This window comes from Vulpes lagopus, chromosome 10, assembly GCF_018345385.1.
Source record: "Vulpes lagopus strain Blue_001 chromosome 10, ASM1834538v1, whole genome shotgun sequence".
In the NCBI taxonomy this organism is placed as follows: Eukaryota; Metazoa; Chordata; class Mammalia; order Carnivora; family Canidae; genus Vulpes; species Vulpes lagopus.
The window spans coordinates 43063532-43080290 of NC_054833.1; the positions used below are offsets into that span (position 1 = coordinate 43063532).

The following is a 16759-nucleotide window of genomic DNA, read 5'->3' on the forward strand; positions in this document are numbered from 1 at the left end:
TAACTTCTTTTCTCTCTCTCTCCTCTTACCAGTGAGACCTCGCTACACTGGTCCTGCACCTCCTCCCAACAGATTCAATATCTGGCCTGGTTATCGCTGGGATGGAGTGGACAGGTAAGCCTGAATGTTTCGTACATTTTTGTTTTCTTTTCCATCTGCCCCTAATCTTCCCTAACCGTTCTTAAATTACTCTCCCTCTCTCTCTACTCTAAGCACAAGGTTAATAACATGTGGTTTGCTTGCTTTTTTTAAAGTCTCCAAATCCCATTTCCCATGCTCAGAATACTACTTCTCCTATTTTCCTTTTCAAAGCTTTATAAAGCTCTGGACAAATAGCTCTGGTGGTGCTGATAGGATACCCTTTGTTTTTGACATTGGTCACCTCTAGTGATATTTTCTAAGGTTTAGAGGGAATGAGTGATGGATGGGAGTCTGGAGTCTTTTTGTGTGTTGTATCTTTAAAATGTAGTTCTTCAACCTTCTCTTCACTGCCTTAGGAGTGAGCTACTTACAGGATCTCACTGACCTCTGCAACCAGCATCTACCCATATACTCTAACTTCCTGTCTATTAACATGATGACCTAAATGTACTTCTATCCAAAGTCTGTCCCTCTCCTTATACATTAGAGTCCATCTCCTCTTGCCTACAAAGGACATTGTTCTAGCATTTAGCATGATAATTCTCAAACTTTTTGACCTCAGGAGCCCTTTCTATTTCTAAAAATTACTAAGGACCCCAAAAAACTTCTGTTTATGTGGAACACATCTTTTAATATTTACCATATTCGAAATTAAACTGAGGTGTTTAAAAGTGTTTATTAGTTCATTAAAAACTTAATAAAACCATTATGTTAACATAATTGCCGTATTCTTAAAGAAAAATAACTTTATTTTCCAAACAAAGAAAATAGAAGAATGGCATTGATTTACATTTTTATAGATCTTATTCATGTTTGGCTTAATAATAGCAGGATTTTGCATTGATCTTTTATGGTATGTTTAGTTGAAGTACTAAGGAAGAAAATTTAGCCTTAGAAAATTCAGCTTTATATATAAGTAGTTAGAAAAGGAAGATGTATTACGTGTTTTGATACTACACAAAAACTCAGCAAATGATAATTTCTTAAAAGTGATTTATAATATGGAGCCTGAAACCATATCAAAAATTTTCCATGCTGTTACATTAAATTCTTTTTTTTTTCCTGCTTTGGATGGATCTTTTTGTGGTGCATGATTTTATAACATCATGTACTGGTCATTTGGAAAATACTGGTTTGCTGAGTTTTTCAGACCTGCCAAATGTTGACATTCTCACTATGTAACATCAAATAATCTTGTATTTTGTTAACATTACCTCTGATCTCATTACCAAAATCCTCAATGGGAAGCTAGAGTTCATGGTGGCAGATAAAAATTTTTTGAAATTCTAATTTACACTTAAAAGTTTGTAATTTTATCATTGGTGACAAATATCAGTTGTTATTGGAGTGAAACTCACTTTGTACAATAGCTTTTTTTTTGTAGATTCCATCAGATTTTGTACCTAGAGGATCAGGTCATCTGAATATAAACAATTTTACTTCTTCCTTTCCAATCCAAATGTCCTTTGTGTTTTCTTTCCTTATTGCACTAACTAGAACTTCCGGTGCATCTGAATAGAAGTAGTAAAAACAGACAGACATCTTTGTCTTCTTCCTAATCTTAGAAGAAAAATCAGTCTTTAGCTGTAACCTATAAGTTTTTTATAGATTTCCTTTACTGGGTTGAAAAGATTCCTTTCTGTTCCTAGCTTGCTGAGAGGTTTTTTTTTTTTTCAGGAATGTGTGTTGGATGTTGTTTCATTCTTTGATCCATGAGTTACATAGTAATGTATTGTTTAATTCTAAACATTTAGATGTTTCTAGATACCTCACTGTTAATTGATTTCCAGTTTAATTCTCTTGAGGTCAAGGAATATACTACATAATATTTTGATCTTTTGAAAATTAGTAAGCTGCATTTTATGGCCCAGTATATAGTTACCTTGATGAATAGTCTGTTGCATTTGAGGATAATGTGTATTCTGTAGTTGTTTGGGAGGTTGTTTTGAGAATATTTTATTGTACTTTTTAAAAAATAAGCTCTTTGTTTTTTAATAACTGTAGATTTATTTATTTTTAAAGATTTTATTTATTTATTCATGAGAGATACAGAGACATAGGGAGAGGGAGAAGCAGGCTTCCTGTGGGGAGCCTGATGCGGAACTCGATCCCAGGACCCTTAGATCATGACCTGAGCCAAAGGCAGATGTTCAACTATTAAGCCACCCAGGTACCCCATAATAATTGTAGATTAGTAGAAAACTTGCAAATAGTATGAAGAATCCTGTATATTCCTTGTCCAGTTTTATTACCATTCATTACATTATCATGGTACATTTATCAGAGCCAACGTCGGTATGTTATTATTATTGTACCAGTTGGCACCCTGGGTGGCTCAGCGGTGCAGCGCCACCTTCAGTCCAGGGTGTGATCCTGGGGACCAGGAATTGGCTCCCTGCATGTAGCCTGCTTCTCCCTCTGCCTGTGTCTCTGCCTCTCTCTCTGTGTGTCTCATGAATAAATAAATAAAATCTTTAAAAAAGATGTACAAATTTTACATGGATTTCACTAGTTTTTCCATTAAAGTCCTTTTTCTGTTCAGGGATCCAATGCAGGATCTCACATCGCATGTAGCTGTCATACCCTTTAGTCTTCTTTAACCTGTGACAGTTTCTCAGTATTTTTGCTTTTTGTAACCCTGACAGCTTTTTGTAATATGGTCATTTATTTTATAGAATGTCCCTCAAGTTGGGTTCATTTGATGTTTTTCTCATGATTAGACCAAGATAATGGGTTTTTGGAAAGAATGCTACAGTGATGAAGTGCCCTTCCCATCACATCATTTTAACAAGTACCACAGGACATTCCTAATGATGCTAATAAACTTCATTAAGGTAGTGAGTGTTTGCCAAGTTTCTCCACTTTAAAATTGCTCTTTTTCCCCTTTCATACTCTGCTCTCTAGAAGTGAATTACTAAATTCAGCTTGCACTCAAAAGATGACCTATGGGTAGGATATCTACATGTAATATTTGGACCTTTTCTATAAGGATTTGTTTCATCACCCCATTTATTTTAGTCATCTGTTTTTAGCAGTAATAAGTCATATATATTTTATACTATTGTAATCCAGTAATATTTATTTTTGTTGCTCAAATCATTCTGTTCTTCAGCCACTGGGAATTCTTTAAGGTGTCCTTTTGTCTGTCCTATCCTTTTATTTTTTGAGCACTCTCTGACTTTCTGGTACTACAGGATGCTCCAGATTCATCTTGAATTTTCTCTGTCCTGACTCTAGAATTAGCTATTTCTCCAACGGGCCCTAGTGGCTGCTTTTAATGGTTAATGGTATTTAGATCTGACTTGTACAAGTACTTGTTACTGGGATGTCATTGTTTCTGGGCCCTGATAGTAGACAGAGCTAGGTAGTACATGTGTAGTAATCCGTGTATACACAATGTCTGTCATTATTTCTGTACCTATTTACTATGTGTCTATATACATATATGTTTATACAGATACATAAATATGAGTTCATACTGGTATAACTGACTCTAATGCAGTATTACCCCCCTTTTTTTTTGTTTATAACTTTCTCCTCCAACACTGAGAAACCTGGCACCCACCATCTACCATCCGCTTTGCTTACCTCAGTATACACGTAACAGTTTCAGAATTGAGAAATGAAATGAGAAACAGATTTCCAACTAAAGTATAATATTCATGTGTAGTTGCTTTTACTCTTACCCTAATAATTTCTAATGAAAGTACCATTTTCCAACATAACTTAAAGGGTCAACTCCCTGCCTCCCCACTCCCATACTATTATGTCATATATTTGTAATATAGTTAGATTTATTTGTCATAGTCTATAGTCTATCCTGGGATCTCCTGACACCTGGGTGATTTTTGCTTTTTAGAGTTTGCTTATATTAGCATTTACTTTTTATGGTCTATGGTTCTGTGGGGTTTGACAAATGCATAGAGTCATCCATTCATTACCCTAGTACTATATATAGAACAGTTCCATCATCCTAAAATTTCCTCCGTAAGTCTTCTTTTAGTCAGCTACACCTTCTCCACCAAACCCTTGTGATTAGTGCTTTGTTTTTTGTGCCTATAGTTTTGCCTTTTTCAGAGTATCACATGAATGAAATCATACAATATGCAGCCTCTTGAGTCTGACTTATTGCACTTAGCAAAATGGTTTTTAAGATTCATCCATGTTCTTGCATGCATATCCCATTTTATGGATGTGCCATTTTGTTTATTCCTTAGTTGGACATCTTTGTTGCTTCCTGTTTTTAGTGACTGTGAATAAAGCTGCAATAAACATTTGTGTATAGAGTTTTATGTGGACATAGTTTTCAGTTTGCTTGGGTAAAGACCCACTGATTGCTGGATTATATGGTGAACTTTATAAGAAACTGCCAACTATCTTCCAATTGGCTATACCATTTTATGTTAGGCCAAAGAATGAGAATACCCACTGCTCTGTATCCTTCCTTACTTAGCCTTTGGTATTGTCAGTGTTTTGGATTTTAGGTGTGCACATTCAGTATTGGATTTTAATTTCTCTGTTATTATTTCAGCTAAGTCTCTGCAATGTTTACTCTAAGATCAGTTTCTGTCTTTAACTTACCATGGCCTACTGAGAGTTATAACTGTACTGTTTCACATAGAATATAAGAACCTTCTAACACTATATAGTTCCATCCACCCTCAGTTCTATGTGCTACTGTTGTCATGTATATAACATAAATGGTATAGATCCTACAATACAGTATTCTAATTTTTATAGTTACTTAAAAAAAAAACTAAGAAAACAACAAAATGTATAGGTGTTAATATTTAACTCACATAGCTACCATTTCTGGTGCTCTTTTTTCTTTCCTCTGAACAACCTTTTTTTTTTTTTTAAATTTTATTTATTGATTTGAGGGGGGGAGAGAGAGAGAGAGAGCAGGGGGGAGGGGCAGAGGGAGAGGGAGAAGCAGACTCTCCACTGAGCAGGGAGCCCGCTGTGGGACTTGATCCCAGGACCCTGGGATCATGACCCGAGCCAAAAGCAGGTGCTTAACTGACTGAGCCACCCAGGCCCTCCTCTGAACAACTTTTGATATTCCGTTAGTGCAGGTTTATTGGCAACAAATTCTGTTTTTGTTGATATGAAATGTCTTTATTTCACCTTTATTTTTTCAAAACTTTAATTTTGAAATAATTTTAGACGAGAACTTGAAAAAATAGTAGTGCGTTACAGTGTATCTTTTACCCAGCTTCCCCCAATTATAATCTTACATAACTGTGGTACATTACTAAAATAAGGAAATTGATTTTGGCATAATTCTATTAAATTAGAGCCCTTTTTCTCACCTTCATTTCTGAAGGATAGTTTTACTGACATAGTGTTGGAGGAGGTCATCAAGAGGACATGACCACTGGTTGACTCACAAACTGGACCCAGGCAATCAGAGGGCTCTTACTGCCTCCCTTGTCCTTGGGATGTGTGTCCTTGTCTACTCTTCCCATAGTAACAACTGTTTCATGGCTGTAGCCTTCAGAGAGTAAGGTATTGTTGAGACCACCTGGGCCAAATATGTGATTGAACCCAGTTAAGACCTCTGTATAAGTTTCTAAGATTCTGGTGGGTGGAAACCCAAGACAGGCTTCATGGTAAGTCCCCTTGTGTATTGAACCTGCCCCCTATCAATCTGGAGTGGCCACCTCTTTCTTCTGTGTATCCTTGCCCTCTGCATCTCAGGGCCAACTTCAGACTTCACTCGAGGAGTTCACAAGCTTGCGAGCCAACACATGGAACTCTGGATTGATAGTACTAGAGTTGGGTGACAGTTCTGCCAACTTTTTTGAGGGTGTTTCCGCATTTTTTGGCCTCCATTGTTTCTAATTAGAAGTCAGTCCTCAGTCCTCATTTGTTTCATTGTTACCTCCCCTCCCACACCTACTTCTAAAGCATTGTTTTTCTCTGGCAGATTTTCTTTTTCTTTTTTTAAAGATTTTATTTATTCATGACACACACACACACACACACACACAGAGGCAGAGACACAGGAGAGGGAGAAGCAGGCTCCATGCAGGGAGCCCAACCTGGGACTCAATCCTAGGTCTCCAGGATCAGGCCCTGGGCTTAAGGCGGGGCTAAACTGCTGGAGCCACCCAGGCTGCCCTCTGGCAGATTTTCTTCAGCTAGGCTTTCAGCAAGCAGTTTGACTATGAGATACTTCAGTGTGGCAGCAGCTACAGTTTCTGCTCAGTTCTTTTGGTTTCCACCTGCTGCTTTTTCATTGGGCCTAATGTGGGTTCCCCTGCACAAACATGGTTTAGCAGGTGGCCAAAGATTTGGGTGCGGTTTGTATTTTCTGGAGTTCATCTGTTTTGTAGGTCCCTCCCTTTCAGAGTATCCTCCCTGATTTTCCAACTGCTCTGCCCTCTTTGCATCGATGCCTCGCCTTGAGCCATTAAGCCTATGGCTTTCTGCCGCCATGAGCTGTATAGATTGGGAAGTGCCCTCTGGCAAAACGCCTTACAAATCTCTTCACACATAGATTTCTGTCCAGGTTCTGCCTGCTTTTTGGTCACTTTCCCATGCCTTCAAATAATTTCAAATACTTGCAGTTTTATATTTTGTCCAGATTTTATAATTGCTGAGGGTAGATTAGTCTGCTCAAGTTCTGCTGCTGTGCCCGAAATCCATTGCACCACTTCATATGGGCCTAAGGCATTGTTCTTCTGTCCCTTGAGCTGCTATTGAAAGCTGAGGCTCTAGTCTCTGATATTGGCAGGTATCCACAGGGTGGCTGTGGTTTCAGGCTAGCTTACAACTCTCTGCTTTGCAGTTTGCTGGATATAGGCTCTTTGGTAGTGGGAGCATATTTCAGAATGTTAATTTGTAGCCAGATGTAGATCTTTTTACAAGCCATAACCCTAAAGATTATCCCTGCTACACTGAGTCCATCCCCCCCATTTTTTTTTTCTATTTAAAAAAAAATTCTGGATCCAAACTCAACTCTACCTGACCTAGGATTTTCCTGGCATTTGATCTGTTTCCCACTCTCCCAGTAGTTTTCTTCCACTTTGTATTTTTTTCTAGATATTTCCTTTTAGTTCTCTTTTTCATCTTTGCTTTCTTTCTGATTATTCTTTTGTCACCTTTTCTAGTTCGTCTGGTTTTGGCCCATGGCAAGTGAGCATTTCTGGAACAGATCTGTAGTTGGAAAAACCCCTAAGGTCAACTGACCTTAATCCCATTATTATTACTATTATTATTATTATTATTATTATTATTCAATTTGCCAACATATAGCATAACACCCAGTGCTCATCCCATCACGTGCCCCCCTCAGTGCCTGTCACCCAGTCACCCCCCACCCACTTCCCTTTTCACCACCTCTTGTTCGTTTCCCAGAGTTAGGAGTCTCTCATGTTCTGTCTCCCTTTCTGATATTTCCCACTCACTTTTTCTCCTTTCCCCTTTATTCCCTTTCACTATTTTTTATATTCCCCAAATGAATGAGACCATATAATAATTTTGTCCTTCTGTGATTGACTTATTTCACTCAGCATAATACCCTCCAGTTCCATCCATGTCAAAGCAAATGGTGGGTATTTGTCATTTCTAATGGTTGAGTAATATTCCATTGTATACATATACCATGTCTTCTTTATTCATTCATCTTTCGATGGACACCGAGGCTCCTTCCATAGTTCGGCTATTGTGGACATTGCTGCTAGAAACATCGGGGTGCAGGTGTCCCGGCGTTTCACTGCATCTGTATCTTTGGGGTAAATCCCCAGCAATGCAATTGCTGGGTCATAGGGCAGATCTATTTTTAACTCTGAGGAACCTCCACACAGTTTTCCAGAGTGGCTGCACCAGTTCACATTCCTACCAACAGTGCAAGAGAGTTCCCCTTTCTCCGCATCCTCTCCAACATTTGTGGTTTCCTGCCTTTTTAATTTTCCCCATTCTCACTGGTGTGAGGTGGTATCTCATTGTGGTTTTGATTTGTATTTCCCTGATGGCAAGTGATGTGGAGCATTTTCTCATGTGCTTGTTGGCCATGTCTGTGTCTTCCTCTGTGAGATTTCTGTTCATGTCTTTTGCCCATTTCATGATTGGATTGTTTGTTTCTTTGCTGTTGAGTTTAATAAGTTCTTTATAGATCTTGGATACTAGCCCTTTATCTGATAGGTCATTTTTTTTTTTTTTTAAGATTTTATTCATTTATTCACGAGAGATAGAGAGGCAGAGACACAGGCAGAGGGAGAAGCAGGCTCCACTCCGGGAGCCCGACGCCAGTCTATCCCGGGACTCTGGGATCGTGCCCTGGGCCAAAGGCAGGTGCTAAACCGCTGAGCCACCCAGGGATCCCCTGATAGGTCATTTGCAAATATCTTCTCCCATTCTGTAGGTTGTCTTTTAGTTTTGTTGACTGTTTCTTTTGCCGTGCAAAAGCTTCTTATCTTGATGAAGTCCCAATAGTTCATTTTTGCTTTTGTTTCTCTTGCCTTCATTCTCTGTGGGGAAACACTGGGAGCCTTTCCTCTAAGATCAGGAACAAGACAGGGATGTCCACTCTCACCACTGCTATTCAACATAGTACTAGAAGTCCTAGCCTCAGCAGTCAGGCAACGAAAAGAAATAAAAGGCATTCAAATTGGCAAAGAAGAAGTCAAACTCTCCCTCTTCACAGATGACATGATACTGTACATAGAAAACCCAAAAGACTCCACCCCAAGATTGCTGGAACTCATACAGCAATTTGGCAGTGTGGCAGGATACAAAATCAATGCCCAGAAGTCAGTGGCATTTCTATACACTAACAATGAGACTGAAGAAAGAGAAATTAAGGAGTCTATCCCATTTACAATTGCACCCAAAAGCATAAGATACCTAGGAATAAACCTAACCAAAAAGGTAAAGGATCTATACCCTAAAAACTACAGAACACTTCTGAAAGAAATTGAGGAAAACACAAAGAGATGGAAAAATATTCCATGCTCATGGATTGGAAGAATTAATATTGTGGAAATGTCAATGCTACCCAGGGCAATCCCTATCAAAATACCATCGACTTTCTTCAGAGAGTTGGAACAAATTATCTTAAGATTTGTGTGGAATCAGAAAAGACCCCGAATAGCCAGGGGACTATTAAAAAAGAAAACCATAGCTGGGGGCATCACAATGCCAGGTTTCAGGTTGTACTACAAAGCTGTGGTCATCAAGACAGTGTGGTACTGGCAATCTCATTATTATCTAAAAGACAAACTGAGGCTGAGATAAATGGAATGACTTACCTGGGTTATTAAGTTTTCCTGAGAAAGCTAGAATTAAAATCCTGGGCTACTGATTCTGTAGTCCGAGACTTTTCTACTGTGAGTTCTCTTGCAGGTTTGTTTGTTTGTTTGTTTTTTGATTCTGTAGGGTTTGATTTGTTATTCTTATGTCCTTCATCTGCATGATCATATTAGTGTTGATTCTCCAAGGCAAAAAACAATGGTTTCCTTGGTGTTCTAGAATATCCTGCATACTTATGAGGTTAGAGATGGAACTATCTGTAATAAGCTTCCCTTCTTCCTAAAACATTGTTACTTACTTTACTCATCCCTTATGGAAGGCACAAGGAAAGAGGGAAGGCTGTTACCTCAGTTTAGTAACACTTAGCATAGATGTGATTACTTTTAGCAGGTATGTACTAGGTACCAGTTTCTTACAATGAGTGAGAGAGAATCTTTGAGCCTAGGAAATCACTTTCTATTTAGAGGAGAAAGACAAGTAAATAATCTCAGTGGTACTTGCTAAGTATTATTATAGAGGGTTTTCAAGATGCTTTAGAAGCACAAAAGAAGAATAAATTTAGCCTTGGGAGTGTGGTTAGGGAAGGCTTCCTAGAACATGCATGAGCTTAGTCTTAGGGGATTATCAGTTCAGCCAACAGAAGAAGGAAAGGGAGGAGATTTAAGGAAGGGGATCCTATATGTGTGAAGTCATAAGGATATGCAGCATCGTAGTGTTACGGAGAGGCAGTTGTAAGCAGTTTGCTATTGTTGGATAGCATGAAGCATGGAGTAGAGTATAGGAGATGGACTGGCAAAGTAAGCAGGGGGCCTGGTCTCAGTAAGCTTTGGAAACATTTCTGAGTGTGGTCTTCACTCTAAAAACAAAGAAGAAAATAAAAAGAAAAAAAAAGAAAAGCAAAGGAGAGTCACTGAAGGATTGACGCAGCTCTGCATTTTAGATAGATGAATCATTATGGCAGTAATTTGATGCATTTGAAAAGCACAGGTCTGGAAGTGAAGAGACAAGGCACAAGGTTGTTGCAGTAGGTGAGGGTAGAGGAGACAGACAGAGGCCTGAACTGTGGCAGGGGGAGTGGAATGGAGAGAAGAGGAGATGGGGAAGTGCTCAGGGGATAAGGTAGCAGGATCTGGCGACTGGACTTGGCCATAAGAAAGGTTACTGGTGACCTTAAAGAGAGTGAACTCTGTGGCATGGTGAGACAAAAGCCAGGGTCTAATGTGTTAAGGAATGAATGAAAAGTGAGGAAGTGTAGACAGTGACTACAGGCTCTTTCAAGAAGTTTATGTAAGAAGACGGAATGCATTGAAGGGAGTTGAGGTTGACTCTGAAATTTTCATGACACCCCACTCCTGGTTCTTTTCTTCTTCTTGGCCATCTTTATGAGCTCTCTTCCCTCTTTGTGCCCTAAATGTTGCTAGGGGCTCCATCCCTATCCTTAGCTGTTCTCACTCTGCCTGAATCTTATTTAGTCACACCTTCAGTTACCACCTATGTATGTAAGTGATCCCCAGATCTGTGTTTGCAGTTTAGTCTGGCGTAAATAGCTGTGCATTGGATTTCTGTATTGATATGTATCTGAGGCACCTTGAATGCAATGTATTCAAAACAGCTCATCAGCCTCCATTCCCCTAACTTGCTCCTCTTCTTGTTTTATCCTGCTTAGTGCAGCCTCATTCATCTGGTTACTAAAATTATTAACCTGTGAGTCAAACTTACCTCCCCTGTCTTTGCTCTTACCTAATCTATCATGAAGTCTCCTTTATCATTGCTTTGATCATCTGTTGCCTGTACCTTGCAGTAACTTTCCTGCCTTCAGTCTCCTCCAGAGTGATCTTTTTGAAATACAGTTTCTGCTCCTGTTTTAAATCTGTTCCTTCTGGATAAAATCTGAGCTTTTTAACTTTGTCTCATGCTATTCCCTTCATCATACTTTAGGCTCTAGCTATACCAGTTTGCCTTTGGTTCCCTGCATGTACCAAGCTATTTCTTATTTTTGCATCTTTGTTCTTGTTAGTCATGTTGTGCTCTGTCCTGAAATGCTCTCTCCTGACCTTTCTGGTCTTCCCTACCTCCAACTCTGTTGTTAGCTCTATCTTTTCAGACTTAATTTAGGGGCTACCTTTACAAAGTCTTTCCTGACCATTCCTGTTCATCTCTTTCCCAAGTTGAGTAAGATCCCCATTCTGCTTCTAAGATACTTACTGTATATTTCCACTGCAGTTTATGGTTTTTATTTAATTATTGGTATAAATGTCTGTGTCCTCCACTAGTCTGAATTCATCAGAGCAGATGCTATGTCATACTCATTTTCATGACACAGTGCCTAGTATGTACAGGTGCATCTCAGAGATTACTGGGGGTCTGGTTCCAGACCACCACAATTAAGTGAAAATGACAGATTAATTTTTTGGTTCCCCAATATGTGTTAAAGTTATGTATATACTATGCTATAGTTTATTAAGTGTGCAATGGCATTATGTCTAAAAAAACCCCCAATGTATCTACCTTAATAAAAAAATACTTTATTCCTAAAAAAATGATAACCATCATCTGAACTTTCAGAAAGTCTTAATATTTTTGTTGGTGGAGGGTCCTGCCCCAAAGTGGATGGCTGCTGACTCATCAGGGTGGTGATTGCTGAAGGCTGGGGTGGCTGTGGCAAGTTCTTAAAATAAGACAACAGTGAGATTTGCTACATCATGTGACTCTTCTTTCATGGATGATTTCTTTGTAGGATACAATGCTGTTTGATAGCATTTTACCCACAGTAGAACTTCTTTCAGAATTGGAATCCTTCCTCTCATACCTTGCCACAGCTTTATTAGCTGCATTTAGGTAATATTCTAAATCCTTTGTTGTTACCTCAATGGTCTTCACAGCATCTTCACTAAGAGTAGATTCCATCTCAAGAAACCACTTTCTTTGCTCATTTGTGCAGCTCCTCATACATTCAAGTTTTGTCATGAGACTGTAGCAATGCAGTCCCATCTTCAGGCTTGACTTCTGATTCTGGTTCTCTTACTATTCCTCCCACATCAGTGGGTACTTTCTCCACTGAAGTCTTGAATCCCTCAAAGTGACATGAGGGTTGCCATCAAATTCTTCTCAATTCTTGTTAATGTTGATATTTTGACTTCTTCCCATGAATTATAAATATTCTTTTTAAAAAAATAAATATTCTTAATGGCATCAAGAATAGTGAATTCTTTCAATTTACTTTGCCCCCATCCAACAGAGGAATCACTATCAATGGCAGTAATAACCTTATGAAATGTATTTCTTAAATAAGAAGACTTAAAAGTCAAAATGACATCTTGATCCGTGGGCTGCAGAATGCATGTTGTGTTAGCAGGCACGAAAACATTCATCTCGTTGTCCATCTCCATTAGAGCTCTTGGGTGACCGGGTGCATTGTCAGTGAGCAGTAGTGTTTTGAGAGGAGTCTTTTTTAATGAGCAGTAGATCTGAACAATGGGCTTAAAATATTTGGGAAACCGTGTTGTAAACAACTGTGCTGTCATCTAGGCTTTGTCCATTTACAGAGATCAGGCAGGGGAGATTTAGCACAATTCTTAAGAGCCCTGGGATTTCTGGACTGGTAAATGAGCAGTGGCTTCAACTTCGAGTCACCAGCTGTATTCACTCTTTAGCAAGAATCAGCCTGTCCTTTGAAGCTTTGAAGCCAGGCACTGATGTCCTTCTCTGGCTATGAAAGTCCTAAAGGCATCTTCTTCCAGTAGGACCCTGTTAGATCTACATTGAGCATCTGTTTAGTTTCACTGACTATCTTAGCTAAATCATCTGGATAACTTGCTGCAGCTTCTGTATCACCACCTGCTGCTTTCCCTTGCACTTCTGTGTTATGGAGATGACTGCTTTCCTTGAACCTCATGAACCCACCTCTGCTAGCCTCAGACTTTTCTTCTGCAGCGTCCGCACCTCTCTCAGCCTTCATAGACTTGAAAAGCATTAGGGCCTTGCTCTGGATTAGGCTTTGGCTTAAAGGAAAGTTACAGCTGATTTGATCTTCTATCCAGACCACTAAAACTTGCTCCATTATCAGCAGTAAGCTTTTTTGCTTCCTTACCATTTGTTTGTTCCTTGGAGTAGCACTTTTAATTTTCTTCAGTAACTTTTCCTTTGAATTTACAACCTGACCAATTGATGCGAGAGGTGTAGCTTTTGGCCTGTCTTGGCTTTTGACATGCCTTCCTCACTAAGCTTAATCATTTTTCTAGCTTTTGATTTAAAGTGAGACGTGTGACTCTTCCTTTTACTTGAACACTTAGAGGCTGTTGTAAGGTCATTAATTGTCCTAATTTCAGTATTGTTGTGTCTCAGGGAATAGGGATGCTAGAGGAGAGGGAGAGAGATGGGGGAATGGCCCATTGGTGGAGCAGTTAGAACACAAACAACATGTGTCAACTAAGTTTTCCATCTTATATGGGCATAATTCATGGCATCCACAAACAGTTTACAGTAGTTACATCAAAGATAACTGATTGAGGATCACCATAACAAATAACGAGAAAGTCGGAAATACTGCAAGAGTTACCAAAGTGTGACACAGAGCCACTAAGTGAGCAAATGCTGTTGGAAAAATGGTGTCCGTAGACTTGCTTGAATGTGGGGTTGCCACAAACCTTCAGTTTGTAAAAAAAAAAAAAAAATGCATTCTGTGAAGTGCAATAAAGTGAAGTGCAATTAAACGAGATACACCTGTAATGAGAATTCACTAAATGCTTGTGTAATGAGTGGATAAATTATGAGACATAGACATCAGCTGAGAGTGAGTTGGGCCTGCAACTGAAACAGTTGTCAAGAGAGTGGCAAAGGACAAGAACTAATGAAAGGATCAGTCATGTATTTTAGTTTCTTGATTCTGTTGCATATGCCTTAAATATTTTCACATGCCTACCCTACTGTCCTCCTTGTTCATTAGGTTGTGAACGCTTCTCTGTTTTCACAAATAAATGTCCAGTTCAGGATTCTGGCTGACCAGTGTCTCTTGATTGCAGATCCAATGGATTTGAACAGAAGCGCTTTGCCAGGCTTGCCAGCAAGAAGGCGGTGGAGGAACTTGCCTACAAGTGGAGTGTTGAGGATATGTAACCTTTCTGAGGCGGTGGGGTGGCGGTGGGTTGTGCTAGTGGATATCAGGCAGCCAGACATCAGCTGTACCAGTTGTCGATGCTGATAATCAGGGTCCACACAGACCAGCAACTTGAATGCCAGTTTTGACTACAGAAGAATATTTTAAGACCTGATGTTTGGACTGAGGCGCTTGAACTTCTCAGGTGTACCAACACTGGCTATTGCTGGCCTGCAGAGGAAGGGTTGATTTTTCAGTGTCCCAGGGTTTGTTCTTGGTTAGGATTTTTTCTTTTTTAATAAACATGCATTTATTTTTCCAAATGATGTTCTTAACTGGGTTTTCTGTTTTGGGGAAAAATACAAGCTAATGTTGAATGAACCCCCATGGATCTTGAAGGTTATGGTTGGATTTTTCATTAATCTAGAAAGCATTGTGAGTACAAACTTCAACAGCGGTGGGTACTTCCTTTTAGAAAATACGAATTAGTGCTAAACTAGACTTAGAAATAGATATATCTGTCTGGAGACATGGTATATGCTAAAGGTAGTGTTACAAATTAATGGGGAAGAAATAGGTATGGTGCTTAGAAAATTGGCTTATGTATGGACAAAAATAAAGTTGGATCCCTACCTCAAACCATATAAAACAAAGATGTCCTAAAGCGATTAAAACTCTAACTGAGAGGTAAAATGTTAAAGCCAGTAGGAAAAATCAGAAAATGTCATCGTGACCTTGGGATGAGGATAAATTTGTTAAATAAAATCCCCGAAGCACCGTCTATAAGATCTGATACCTTCAACTACTTCATAATCAAAGATTTCTGGTCAACAAAGCATCTGATAGTCAAAGCTAAAGATGTGTATAGATTAGGAGAAAATATTTGCAGTGTTTAAAACTGACAAGGGATTGCGTATATAAAAGAGTATAGAAGGAACTACTGCAAATCAGGAAGAAAGACAAAACATAAAATAAAAATGGGCAAAGAATATAAATAGGTAAAATCTAAAGGGAAAACCAGAATGACTAATAAGTATATTACCTCACTGGTGATTAGATAAATGCAAATTAAAGTGTTAATGTGTTTCTACTTTATTGGTTTGGCAAAAATAAAAGACTGAGATTTCATGCGGGATGAAAACTCATGGGAGTTTCAACTGGTACATGAATTCCGGAGAACAAATGGGCAACACTTAATTTGAATTAAGTAATAATTGGGATGCATGAATGAGTTTTTAGGAGTATGACTCTGAAGCTATACTGACTGAGTTTGAATCCCAGATATGTGTTTTACTATTTGTGTGATCTTGGTAAGCCACTTATCTATGCCTTAGTTTCTTCATCTGTGAAATGGAGATAATCATACCTACGTTGTAGGAATAATTTATTTTCAGCTTAGAACAGTGCTTGGCATATATACATGTCACCAAATTATTAGCTCTTATTATCATCTTCCTAATCATCAGGTGTTGATAGCCAGCTTTCAGCATAACCCAGTGATCCCTGACTCCTAGTATTCAAACCCTGTGTAGAATAGGGCTGCTCTGTATAACCAGTAGGATGTACTGGAAATGTGTAACTTATGAGGCTAGGTCATAAAAGACATTGAAACATCTATCTTGTACTTTCTTGGATCCCTTGCTCCAGACAAAGCCGGCTGCTATGTCAAGAGGACACTCAAGCAGCCCCCTGGAGAGGCCCTCGTGGAGAGGAACTTAGGCCTCTTACCCTACACAGCACTGAGTTACCTGACCCCAACCCCACCATGTGAGTGAACCACCTTGGAAGTGGATACTCTAGTTCCTTTCAAACCTTTAGATGAATGTGGTCCTGATTGACATGTGACCACAACCTCATGAGAGACCTGGAGCCAGGATCACCTAGTTCTAAACTCCTGATCCAAAGAAATAGTGAAATAATAGGTATTCATTTTTTTAAAAAGCTTTATTGAGATACAACTCACTATACAGTTTACTCATTTCCCATGAAGCACAGTTCAGTGGTTTTTAGATTATCACATGGTTGTATACATATCATCACAATTAATTTTAGAACATTTGGATCACTCTGTGACTATGAGAACTTTGTATCCATTAGCCTCCATCACTCCCCACTTGTCCCCAACGCCCACCCGCCCTGGCAACTACTGATCTGTCTCTCTAGATTTGCCTGTTTTAGACAATTCATGTAGTATGTGACTGGGGCTCTAATACAGTATGTGGCCGTTTGTGTCTAGCTCTTTTCACTGAGCATAATGTTTTTAAGTTT

The 16759-nt window shown here is 39.1% G+C and overlaps 1 protein-coding gene across 1 annotated transcript in view; it reads left to right on the plus strand.

The window, feature by feature from the left end:
* Positions 1-14824, plus strand: part of BUD13 (BUD13 homolog) — a 35830-nt gene extending 21006 nt beyond the window's left edge. Inside the window, exons 15-16 of the mRNA XM_041772999.1 lie at positions 33-114; positions 14418-14824. Of these exons, the coding sequence (XP_041628933.1) occupies positions 33-114; positions 14418-14511 (176 nt within the window). The 3' untranslated portion in view covers positions 14512-14824. The remainder of the gene's footprint in view (positions 1-32; positions 115-14417) is intronic.
* The last annotated feature ends 1935 nt before the right edge of the window (positions 14825-16759 follow it).